The 13,528-nt window shown below is 28.8% G+C and overlaps 2 protein-coding genes across 3 annotated transcripts in view; one reads left to right on the forward strand and one right to left on the reverse strand.

Annotated features, from left to right (window-relative positions):
- The window catches only part of LOC106692390 (uncharacterized), a 30,227-nt gene extending 18,382 nt beyond the window's left edge, over window positions 1-11,845 (forward strand). The window contains exons 2-3 of the mRNA XM_014438322.3: window positions 9,433-9,981; window positions 11,020-11,845. Coding sequence (XP_014293808.2) covers window positions 9,433-9,981; window positions 11,020-11,263 — 793 coding nt within the window. The 3' untranslated portion in view covers window positions 11,264-11,845. The remainder of the gene's footprint in view (window positions 1-9,432; window positions 9,982-11,019) is intronic.
- LOC106692388 (uncharacterized) overlaps window positions 11,809-13,528 on the reverse strand; it is a 303,170-nt gene continuing 301,450 nt past the window's right edge. The window contains exons 15-17 of one of the 2 annotated variants that reach the window (XM_067047039.1): window positions 13,297-13,455; window positions 13,017-13,134; window positions 11,809-11,946 (exon numbers count right to left, since the gene is read on the reverse strand). In XM_067047039.1, coding sequence (XP_066903140.1) covers window positions 11,927-11,946; window positions 13,017-13,134; window positions 13,297-13,455 — 297 coding nt within the window. In that variant the 3' untranslated portion in view covers window positions 11,809-11,926. Of the gene's footprint in view, window positions 11,947-13,016; window positions 13,135-13,296; window positions 13,456-13,528 lie in introns of those variants that run through there. The other variant, XM_067047040.1, reaches the window with a different exon arrangement.

Consider the following 13,528-nt stretch of genomic DNA (forward strand, 5'->3'; position numbering starts at 1 on the left):
CTTAAAATATATACAAACAAAAGAATAGACAAGATGAACATAATCAGACTATCTGTATGAAAAATAAATAAATAAAATTAATATAATACAATATTTACAGAATCGACCTGAGGATCCCTGAGCCCACTCTATCCCCCACGTGTGAAGGGTAGAGCAGAGCTCAAGAGATCCCAGCGCATCCCTCTCGCCGCATCACTGGTAATGAGCCAGTGGAGGCATAAAGTAAAGTTAATTTGGTAAAATATGATCCCTAATAGAGATGTGTACGTTCAACATTTCGCAATGACATAACGAAAAATAAGTTAGTCAATTTATTTTAGGGAAAATATATCTCAGGCATCATTAGACGTACAGATATCTATTAGCACTCAAATTAAAGATAGTATAAGGTGCTATAAAGTAGTATATTACGTTTATCTTCTGTATAAATATCTTCTATATTATATTTATCTTTATCCTTACAATCCAAAATCCTTCGTAAAATCCTCAATGCTCCTTGTTTAGTTACTAATAAAACCATCCATAAAGACCTAAATGTTCCTTAAGTAACCGATCTAGCCCGAACCCGATATCATTCCTTCCATTATTAACACCCTAACCAACCAAACCCACTAGTTTCTAACCTTGCTTCCTCTTCCATTCCTGGCAATCCTCCGAGGCGCCTGAAAAGAAGATGGCCTCGTGACATAATATTGTAAAATGTTTTTAGAGTTCTACTAGTGGGTAGTTTCTCTACATGCTGTATTATATCATTATCATTATGTCATTATGATCAAATTTACTTGTTGTATTTTTTATACAGTTGTAAATATCAATAAATAAATAAAAAATAATTATCTTTAAAATAAATGTTTTAAGATGTTGTTCAGACAAAATGTTTAATTTATAAAAAGCTATATCTCAGAAACCATAGGATGTACACATGTCTGTCAGCACCCAAATTAAAAATTGTTTAATATACTATAATATAGTTTATAACGTTTTCTAGTGATATAGGCAGTTTTAAAAATATGGAGCTTGCAATTAAAAATTATTAATTTTTTTTAACGTTTTGAAATAGACGCAATTTTATATTCCACCTAACTATACTTGGCAGTCTCATCGATATTTTCTTGTGATTAAACGTAGTTTCCTTTAAAGTAATAAAAAATTAGGGTGAAATTATTGACTTTTTTCTCCTCTCGGGCTCTTGTACTGTATGGTGAGTGATATACTGTGAGATAGTACAAATTACTTTTTATTATTCACGTTCATTCATTTTTATGAAATAATGATTAAAGTTAATTTATTTAATTTAAATACGTAACAAAAATAACTCAAGTCCGTTGAACCTTCTTCCTAGAAGGGACCGTTAGAGTGTGAGAAAGCACAATTACTTTGGCAACGTCACAGTGATTAATCCAGTTTCTGCTGAAGAAACTTCTGCATTGTTCTCAATAACTGTAGTAAAGTGTATATAATACAAGTTATTTATTGCAACAGATTCCTTTTCATTTCAAAGGAAGATTGTCTTTCTTCCACAACTGGTTAAAAGACTTAAGATGGCGTTCAAATGTCAATTCTAATCTTCTATCGAAAGGAGAGCGGACATGGGTCCAGTTCATGTCACAGTTTTTTAAATATTTCGTATTTGACATATTCCATAAATATTACCGTAGTCTGGTGTTACTTCATGACAGCCCTGCTAGCTTCGGGACTGTCTGTAGGACCACATCAGTAGATAAAATAAACTTTCATAACCCAAATAAATTGTGATTAGGGTTTATACAAAAACCGACGTTTTAGAAAACCTGTTTTCGAATAGTAATTTTTCCTATAAACCGGTTTTAACAGGTTTCGAATTTTTATAAAAAAAGTTTTTGCTCGAATATTCTGTAATTCGAACAAAACATTTTAAATTTAAAATGAAAATTTAGAGTGATTAAAAGCAGTTTTTGACTGAAATTATTCACTGTTCAATTTTATTGATAGTAAAATATTTTTATGCAATTTAGTAGAACATAGAAATATTAGTTGACCAGGATTAAATAACTTTAAAAACAATTATTCGTTGTTTATGCATAATTTTCACATATAAGGGTGTAAATATTTTTATAATAGTGAAACGAGTTATTCAGCAAAAGGTTCGAATAAATAAAAACAATATATTTTCATATTTTTATAATAACCATATTATTTTTTTTTAAAAACAATGTTATTAGATACAGATGGATACTTATTAAAAACAATTAGAAAATATATAACTGTGTATTATACAATATAAATTATAATCAAAGCCGAAAGACAAGAGTAAATAAAGTTTATGCATACACACTTATTAAAATCAATTTTAGTTTTAAAGACAATTAAACAAGGACCGAGTATTTTCTATTCCGGGCAATTTTAATACGAATTTAAATATTCTATTTATTTTTTTGTTTAATGAAATATGATTTCAGAAAACAGAGGACGTCTATCGATTTGCTATTTAGCCGTGTCCTTAGTTTATTCACAAAATTCCCTGAAATAGAAAATACCCTCTCACTTGCAACCGAAGTGTTATTCATACATTGAAAACCGATATTTTCTACTGAAAAATCGGTTTTCGAATTTCATAATTTTCTAAAAAAAAAAACGGTTTTTAAAAACCGACAAACCCTAAAGGTGACTATAGTAACAACTAGGGACCATGGGAGATTTTGGAAATGACCAAATAGATTGGAAAAACCATCCATAAAATATTATAAAAAATCTTAAAACAAAATGTTCAACCCTTTGCACTCGACAATCCGACGTTACCTACAAGCAACTAGGCGCCACTTTTTCGCGAAAAAGTACACTCTGGAATCGTAATATTATATTGTACAACTTCAGAACCAAGTAAGGCATTGTAATGAAATTTGGTTTATATGTATTTGTTGACATAGAACAAATATTTAAAAAAAAAAATTATTTCTTGTAATTTTTATCACAAATTTGTTCTAGCATCATGTTGAAATGTTCAAAGATTGCACACGAAGTTGTCAGAATGTTATTCCTATATCCTGCTTTGATCAACCGAAAAGGATTTTTATTCCAACTAGATATTGCCCTTATTCACACTTCCCGTCGAACCAAAGAAAAGTTTAAAGAATTTCATGGGTTCGGACTCGTGCATCATCCACCATATAGTACAGACCTCGCACCATCGGATTACTACTTTTTTCCATCCATGTCCCATTTCCTTTAAAGAAAAAAAATTGATAATTTTGCGAAAGTTGAAATTGCGGTCCAAGAGTTCTTTGACAGCCCTATCAAAGGATGGTTTCAGCGCGGAATCGAGCAATTGGCTAATTGTATTTTATATCAAAGAAATAATAGTACAAATATTTGGTCGAAAAACGGTAATTTTTTTTTATATACCTCATTAAATAATTATTGTATGGCTCAATTTAATTATTCATTAAGTTACTTTTTATGAACGTTTTTATTAGTATGCTTCAGTTTCGTTGTTTCTTTTTATTAGTTATTTGTTGAATCCATTGTGTACCCTGTTATTGTATTAGGACTTTTGTCCAGTCGTTATAATAAATAACTGCTATTGAGAATCGTATAAAATAATATACAATTACAGAAGCTATAATTAAGAAAATCTCAGTGTTCTGCGAGGTGAATAATGTTCCTTTTTAAACATTCATTGAAATGTAACAATAACATGTTATCCTCCGAACTTGACACACTTCTCCAGTATCAGCTCGGCCAAGGTTGAGCGGAGTCAAGGGTTATTACACAGTTAAGTAACCGTTATTAGTCGGGTAACTGCTATCGAAAATATGTCCTATTGATTTAAAGTATTATTTAATTAAAATTGAGTTTTTAAATTCTTTTATTCCAGCGATTCCTTTCTGCAAAATTAATCTCGAAATGCAAGAGAAGAGTTTTTCTAAAATTTTTAGAATGACGATTTACGAGTCGTAAACTTTTTTGTTGCAGGTAATCATTTCCTCCTGAAAAACTCATTTATTAAAATAAAAAAAATAAAAATCAATCCGGTGAGAAAAAAACATTATTTTTTTAATGAAAAATTGAGTGAGTAAAAATATACGTGTTTATTGTAAATTTTAAAAATCTTTAAAATTGTTTAGGAATTTTTAATCCACTATAAATAAAAAATGGCGGCTGTTTCAAAGCGATAAAAAAAAAATAATTTTTCATTCGGAGCTCTATATCTTAAAAACTACCAATAACAATAGAAAACATCATTTAAAGAAGAATAAATTTTCTAAAATATGAGCCCTAATAGAGTTATTTACGTTAAATAGTTTTCGAGATATGACTTTTTAAAAAGCAACATTTCATAAAAATGTTGTACGGGATGTACTGAAAGATCAGTAGTTAGTGAATTTATTTTGAAAAATCTATATCTCAAAATCCACTTGACGTACAGATGTCTATTAGCACTCAAATTAAAGCTAGTTTAATGAGCTATAAAGTAGTTTATGATGTTTATCTTCGTATGAGAAGTAGTTTACATGAAATTTGCTAAAATAAATTGATTTATAGTTGTTCGGACAAATTTTCATTTGCCAAATTCATATTCATATGTGAATATTATAAAAACTACTACCCCTACGAAGATAAGTGTCATAAACCACTTTATAGTAAGTTAAATTTCCTTTATTTTGAGTGCTGGCAGACATGTGTGCGTCTTATGGATCTAGAGATATATTTTTTCAAAACTCCAACATTTTATACGAACAACTAGAAATTAACATTTTGTGAGTTTCTTTTGTCAAATATAATAAAAACTATTACTCCTACAAAGATAAACATAATTAACTATTTTGTTGTAAATTTAACTAGCTTTAATTTGAGCGCTGGAAGACATCTGTACGTCCAATGGTTTCTGAAATGAAGTTTTTCATAAATCAAACTTATTGTCCGAACAACTATAAATCAAATTATTTTGGGAAATATCATGAAAACTACTATTCCTAGGAAGGTAAAGGTCATAAACCTCTTTATAGTCCATTAAACTAGCTTTAATTTGAGTGCTAATAGACATCTGTACGTCACATAGTTGCTGAGATATAGATTTCTCAAAATAAATTAACTAACTGCTAATCTTTCAGTAGATTTTTAAGAAATTTTGCTTTTTAAAATACTCATATTTTAGCAAATTTGCTTTTCTTTAAATATTATTCTCTTAGATTTTCTAGTGTTGTTAGTAGTTTTTAAGATATAGAGCTCGGAACGAAAAATTCGTGTTTTTTTAAGGTTTTGAAACAGGCACCATTTTTTATTCACCCTAACTATACTTGGCAGACTCATCAATTTTGACTAGTAATTATACATAGTTTTCATTAAAGTAATAAAAAATTCGGGTGAGATAACTGCCTTTTCCTTCCCGGCTCTTGTACTGTTAGCTACCAAAAATTTTACGGTTTTAATTGTTATGCTGTATTTTTCTCTTTATGGTTATCTTTTTTTTCTATCACCATTTTTTTTTATATGATAAAACGCAGAGGTGTTATGAACGATTATATGAACAATAGATATCTGGAGAAAAAAAATCTAAATAAACCAGGTTAAAATTGTGGACCAAAGATTCGTCCATTTCCCATTAATATATATATATATATATATTGTCGATCCCACCTATGTGGTCACCTTAACTTCATGTTGATACATGTGTGTCCCCTTCATTCCGAATTTCTGTTTGATTATTAAATACAGTTTTGATACTTTGAATATGAAACTAGTTCCTAATATATGTCCCCAATACATAACAAATACGCTTATGTTAGTTATGTTAGTAGATTCATAAGCTAACAATAGGATAGATCTAAGATTTGCTACTAACGACTACATTCAAGTCTTGATTACTCTTAATGAAGGATAAGATTTTAGTACAAGGTTTGTTTGTACAATGGTCATTTAACTCCACAGTGGAAATTAAAACCATATTTTTAGAGATGAAGGAAACTAATACATAGTTGTATTTTATACTGACATTAAGACCGTTATGTAATCTTGACTTCGATTCCTTATACTTTTTTCTAAACCTTTACTCTTTGAATTGTTTATTTTAGCCAGGTAGTGTATAATTCTATCTACTGATAAGAGTTTGTAGTAAAATGTATCTGTATAGTTTTAATGTGATCTTGTGCAGTAGGTTTGGGTAAGTTAGGAGTAGTGTGAAGTGCAGCGTTACTGACGTACCATGGAGGTCGTAAATTAAGTTTCAATGCTTTTTTATTGGAAATTTTGTAATACGTTTTTGTATGTTTTATGTCGTATTTAACCGAAAATAATAGGCGTTGTATTCAAGGCCACATGAGTTGGTTAGGGGTGAATTTAAAATCTATTTCATAACCTCTACGACGGTTTTGGGAATGCCTAATGTACAAGGTATTCTGTTAATGATGTCCGAAACTTAAGAAGTGAAAGTAGAACTCAAAAACAATAGAAAAGTTAATAGGGGCTTTTTATTTAGTAATGATAAAATTATTATTACCTCTACCATTATTTTAGAGTTCATTGGTGTTTCAATTTATATTCTTCTAATTTATATTTTTTAATTAAAATTATTAACTACTTATAACATTGAAAATAGTTAGGTATTTCATTTTTGCATGAGATTAAATCCCGCATTATCTATTTTTAAAAGTAAATTTAGTTATTACAACCATGTAAGATGAGAGTTGGGCAACTATAACTATGAAACTAATAGCCTAACTTGTCATGGATATGGTATTTATTTATGAATGATTCATTCATGAATAAGGGTCATACAACTATAGCTAATTTTTGCCAATCTCTGTGTAAGATCCACTAGGGCCCTGTTTCATAATAAAGTACAAACTAATACTATTAGTCTTGTATATTTTTCTTAATTAAATTGCACAGACTTGTACAATAGTAACTTGTACTTTAGTATTTTTTAATTCCTGTAATATCACTAATAGTCATCCCTATCATGAAAAAATAAGTATTAGTATTATTACCACACTAATTTCTACACTTGTACTATGAACTAATACTATTAGGTTTCATTATGAAACAGGGCCCTGGCTGATCTGATATAATAAATATTTTTTAAAAAAAGTCTGGTGCACCTAAAATTTGAGCTAGAGGGTTAAAAAATTTGTAACTTAATTAAATCTGCGTTATGGAAATGCCTTTTTAGGGTCTCGACTTTGTTGTCCCACCCCTACCAGTATTTTAGCATTCACTGTTGCCTCAATATATTATTTTGTACTTTTAATAATTTAAATCATTCAATAACTATAACGTTGTAAATCGTTAATGGTGCATTTTGGGCACGAAAATTCATTGGTTAAAGCAAATATAATTTTCATAATAACCATGTATGGCCGACCGTGCCAATTTGGAAATAAGGAGAGAAATATATTTATATATAGTTGATCGTGTAACTTAAAATATGAAGATGGTCAGGGTTGCGGTCGAAAAAAGAACAAATAGTTTTCAACTATGTCCGACATTTCGCCTCTCTTTACAGGGCTTCATCAAGGCTACAATTTATTAATTTTATTTTATTGTTCCAAGCAATTCAACCTAAAAAATAATTACATTACTTTCTCAGTTGTTTTGAATATAAGGTTTATTTGAAATAGTACAATTTAAAAAAAATAATAATCTATTGATCTATAATTTCAAAGCTAGTTTGTAAAAATTACTGGAAACGCTCCACACAATTATCTTTTGAAATATTTTTTTTTTTTACACAGGGAATAAATGAAAAAAAAAATTCCTCACTTATAAGTTTATTTTGAACAATAATAAAGTTTGTTTTGGCATAATTAAATACACATAAAACTTAAATTAAGTTGAAGCAGCCAACATGTCTCTTAATGCTGACTGTCAACCCAAGGATTAGTGTACTTTGTCCTTTTTTTATGAATGGTATGTAGAAAATATTTAAATAATTACAATGTACCACATAAGTAAAGGCCATCAAAGTTCAAAGTACTGCTCCCAAAAAAATTAATTACATGTTTTTATCGAACAATGACAACAATTTTTGTTTATTTCGTGAGAAAAAACCGAACAATAAAGTAATTAAGCTCACTTAAGATATTCAACTAGTGTTAATAATTACCTTCGCTGCCCATGAAACGACTTCCTTGCTGACAGATAAGAATAATATTTTGGCTTAACATACATGCAATTTTTTTTTTTTTTTGTGTGTTCCATCAGTGATAAAAAAAAAAAAAACACTGAAAAGATCATATGTACTTTATCTGATGAATCTTTTTAAAAAAAGAACTAAGCAATTTATTTGTAACCTTAATATGATAAAATCATTATTAATATATATATTTGAAAGTAGTACCCTCAAATTTCTATCAAAATTAAATTATGAGGAAGATAATCGGAGTGCAGTCAAAAGAGAACAAAAATAGCTAAGAACTATTTATTTGCTGATTTTTCGCCCCACTTTTTAGAGCTTCATCAGGGCTAAAAAGATACAAAAACAATTAAAAATATTTTGACACAGTAAGATAATAAGATACAAAAAGGTAAATTAAGGTAGGGTTAAAATTATGTAAAAATCAGTGAAAAGAAAATTAAATACAGATGGAAGAAAAGAAGAAATAAAATAGTATTAAACTAAAATAAAGAATGATAAGAATATAAAAAATTGTGCAAACTTTAAGATTTGCAATGTTATATTATATAAAATGATATATAATCTTATATAAAACATGTTAATTAAATCTATCAAAATCATTTTAAAAGAACTCATATTTTTAGAAATTTATTTCCTTTTCAATAAAGAAGAAGAAACACAAAACATGGAATAAGAAAAAATTAAATGTAAAAAATAAGTTTTGCAGAAATAATGGGACACATTTATAGTCACCCAAAATAAAACTTTTAATTTCAGACTACATAAATTAATATTGTAATATTAGTTTTTTTTTTAGAGTAGTTCTGAATGATGAGGTACATTTGCGAAAAAAAAACACATAGTATTTTTATACTATGCTTTCCACAAGATATACTTTAAAAAAAAAGAAGGTTTATATACTATAAAAATTTAAACAATTTTAATTGGGTTCCATGTTAAATATAATTTATTTAACATATTATTTATTGGTAACCCTGGTATTTATTATGTATTCCAACCTCTATCTCATTATAGTCTTCAATTTACTTATGTTCAGACTTAATTACTTCTTTGATTAATTTTATTCTAGATCTAACCTTATCTTGTGATTAATTAAGTTTGGAACTGACAGGTTCCGGTAGGGCTTATTTTATAACTAGGTATAATCTCTGAAGTCATTGATAAAATATGTGATAAAAGTAAATTTATGAATTTGAATGAAGAATGATTGATTTTTTAAGATATAAGTTAAAAAAAAGAATAAAAGTGTTATAATATATCATTTAAATTAATTTAATAATATTTATAAAACATACTAGTTATAAAATTTCGGATTCTAGGATCGGTCTACTTCTGGCTTGGCTGTCAGTTGGTTGCCTGGCTACCGACTTCCATCCCAGGTCCCAAAGTGGTTCTGGAGTGCCTGACAAGGTAGAAGTGGTGAGTTCCGCATTACGGGTACTTCCAAGAAAAAGGGAGAGGTTCCGTAGATCCCCTCAATGGAGGAAACCAAGGGATTATGAATTTGTAACTAGAAGTTTTGCCCGATCCCCCAGAAGACTTACCTATCCAGAAGACAGGTCTGAGCAGACAGACTATTACGAAAGGAGGAGGGACTTTCCTTCAAGAAGGATAGTATACTATGCCACTCTTCCAGAAGTTGTAAGGAGACCAGGAGAGTGGACTCCTCCGAGACCGATATATTCAGGATATCCTCCAAACAGAGATAATGAAATAGTTACGAGGGTACACTCAGGGCTTATTGACGTGAGTAACAAGTACACTCAGGAACTGCCGAGGTTCACTATCATTGATGCTGAACCTCCTTATGCAAGGCCACCGCCTCCTCCATATGAGCAGTATGATTACAGGAAATATGGTTACAACAGGTAATTATAATTCAGCCCACAAAATAATTATAAGAATATACCGTACATTCTACTCCTGGAAGTATTTAAATCTTTTTCCCAACATTTCTTTTATACTAGATCATTTTTTCTTGGCGCTTTTACATCTAATGTGCATTAATCAATATTATTAACAATATTCATGTTTAAAAAACATATATTACTGTTGAAATTATATAGACTAGGATTTTGTGTTGTTCATATTTTAGGCAAAATTATATGTTTTCTAACTAGATTGTCACTTTTTCCCGTCCATCAATGATTCACCCTTTTAAACTAAGTACATATAGAGGCTTCTATTGCTTTCAGTTCACTCTGTTGGGTTCACTATTTAACTATTTTTGTTAATAAAGATGCAATTTGTTATTTGTTTAGTTTAGGTATCTAACAATTTAGATTTTTACATTTAGCAGTATCTCAATGATGTTCATAATAATAAGAAATTGAAGATATTAAGTAGTTCGATGAAAATATATAAAAAAAAAACAAAAATTTATTTGAAAATTGATAATTCTAGTCTAATTCCTAATCTAGATTAATATTTAAATACAGAACCTTAAAACTTTAGATCCCCAACCTTACTTTGTGTCTCTCTGAATTCATATTTATCACCATAGAGTTTTTTCTGTAAACTCTTGAACTTTGAGTGTTGAAAAAACTGAAGACAAATATAGATAGATGTAAATAAAATGCTTGGTAACAGATCCATCAATTTAAACTTCTCTTTACTTGCATACAAACATTCTTTTGGCATAATATTTATTTGATTTTCTTCAAATTTGGCAAAGCATTTGACTTGATGCAACAAAGCTTTATAAACGATTCAAATTATCAAAGAATCTAAATCATTTACAATAAAACTTTTACTAGACTGTAGTATAATACTATAGTTAGTAGACTGTTTATAGTTAAGATTGTCCTTGAGTGAGGTCAGGTTGGCCGAAACATTGGACATTTAATGTATAAATAGTGTAGAGACTTAATTGGATACAATTTATAACAAATAATTGTTTTTTTCAGATATGATACTAGAAACCAAGTTGACCCTTATAGGTACTACGAACAACCATATCGGCAAGATACTCTCCCACCTCAGCCATTTACTGTTGTACGTCAACCCATCGATGTCAGACCTCTTGACGTAGGATCTCAACATCCTTTGTCTACCCAGGCCCCACCCGTTTCGTCAACCACAACACAGCATCCGCCAACCTCTTCTGAGAGCTCAGATATATCCAATTTCGAAAGGACATTCAAGCAATAAGATGAAAAGTGTTCGTCTTTTTTATCGATCTCCTGATATACTTTAAAATACTTTCACTTAGGAGTCAAGTACTAATAATTATATTTCTTAAAGTCAATAAGGGTCTGCGCATAATTTATCCATTCATTGTAGAAAATATTTAAATAAAAAATCGCTCTTCAATTGATAATTAGGGCTTAGCATTTAGTTCATACAATTGAAAAATTTTAGGATGTTAAATTTGTATTTATTTTAATTAGTTTTAATAATTAGACTTTATAAATTTAAAATTAAAATACTATATATTTATTTTTTCAGGTAAAATACTTTAAGTTATAGTGTTGCCTCACAAACAACAAACAACAAATGATTTCAGTTGTATTTCAATCTTGATAAAATTTTAATTGATTTTTGTAAAAAAAATGACTTCAAAAATTGTAAAATCCCTGCCAGTTTTTAGTTTTTAATGTAGCGTGTATTACAATTTCATGAGAATAGCATCTTAAAAATAATTGAAACTATACTAAATTGTCATTTAGATAAGCATTAAAATAAAAATAAATGAATACTTTTAATGTTTAATGCTTTATTATTTATTTTTATTTTTTTATCAAGCCTGACAGATTTTGCTTCAACAGGAATTCAGATCTGTCTACTGTATTTTTATTTTTTTGTCCAATAATCTCATGAACTGTCTCCAGCACCTGAAATAAAGAAATACATAATGTAATAAGTATGGACTATAAGATCCCATAAAATATACACTATTATGATAAGTCTGTATAACCATACATACATATATATATATATTATGGAATTTGGTCATAAAAGGTAACACTGATCTCGACACTTCATAAGATCAACAAACAAACCGACCCTGTATTCTTAACCAATCGTTAAAATATCATAAATTTGTTTAATTAAAAAGATTAATGTGAACTGAATTGTTTAATTTTATCTAAATTGATATTAAACTTAAATTATGTTCATCCATTCTATTTATTACACATACTCAAATCAAGCAATAGCAAAGCATTGTCAGGTCTGCTAGTGCCATGATAAAAATAAGAAATTAAAAATTAAAAGAATAATTAATTAAAAGAAATTAAAATTAAATTATAAGAAAACATATCTGAACAGAAACAGCATTACTAAAAATAACTCAGTATATATATTATCTACAATAAAAATATATTACTAAGCAAAATAAAAGTACAAAAGAATAAAATGGTACAGTTGATGTTTACAAATAACCTTCCAGACACAAGAATAATGCTTCCAACTCTAAAAGCTTTGCAATAAGAGGTTCAAATTTAATACTGAAAAAATCTGTGCCTGATTAAAATTTACACTTTTATTTCAGAGTGTTAAGTATAATAATTGATTATTAGTAAAATTAAAAAAAAAAAAAAAACAGAAAAGTCCATCCAGTTCAGTGTTATAGTGAAACTAAAAAGTACTTTCAAGTAGTGTACATTATGGATAATTTTAATGAAAAAAAAACAACATATTATGGGTGTATACCAAATTAACCATGCAACTACTGATAAGACTGTCGATTCTGAAAATGGGGACAGAGCCCTGAAACGTTGATGAAATATATAAGAAATGAAGATATTAATTGGAAGGAGCTTTCACAAAAATACTTAATAAAATAAAAGGAAAATCAGGGTCTGCCTAAGTCTTCTTAAATGTACCCTCACCCTCTTTTAATCTGTGTGAAACATAAGGAAGGTTCCATACTCCATTAATAGAAAAATCAAAGATTGCTTACCTTTTGCAAAATCTTTTGGTAAAATGGGCCAGAAGAGTGAAAGAATAAAACCAGCCAAGTCTTCAGCAAATTTCTCCTTGTATACAAGCCGTTTACAACACTCCATCCAATCATGAAGCTATATAAGACGCAGTACATCAATTTTTATGTACATAACTAAATTATCATTAATCAAATGTAAGAAAAACAAACTTTAAATAATTATGTTTTTGTAAATTGAAACATCCTATCCTTTTAGTTCCTCCTTGTTATTAGGTAGAATAATTCTCATTTAACTTACGCTAGGAACAGATCCGGCTGCTAAAACCCTTGACATCTGTGTAGCCGAAACTCCTAAGATATAAGATGCTGCCTGAACTCCACCTTCTTCATGGCATTTCCTTTTGATCTGCTCTAATTCAGCTTCATATAGCCGATAGTAGATGCCTTTCATTAGTTTCTGTATTGTTTTTTTAAAAGTATTTTAACATAATGGATAAATATATAAAAGTATATGCAATATATTTATTATA

This window comes from Halyomorpha halys, unplaced genomic scaffold (genome assembly GCF_000696795.3).
Source record: "Halyomorpha halys isolate HHAL.00 unplaced genomic scaffold, Hhal_1.1 Scaffold54.1, whole genome shotgun sequence".
Classification (NCBI taxonomy): domain Eukaryota; kingdom Metazoa; phylum Arthropoda; class Insecta; order Hemiptera; family Pentatomidae; genus Halyomorpha; species Halyomorpha halys.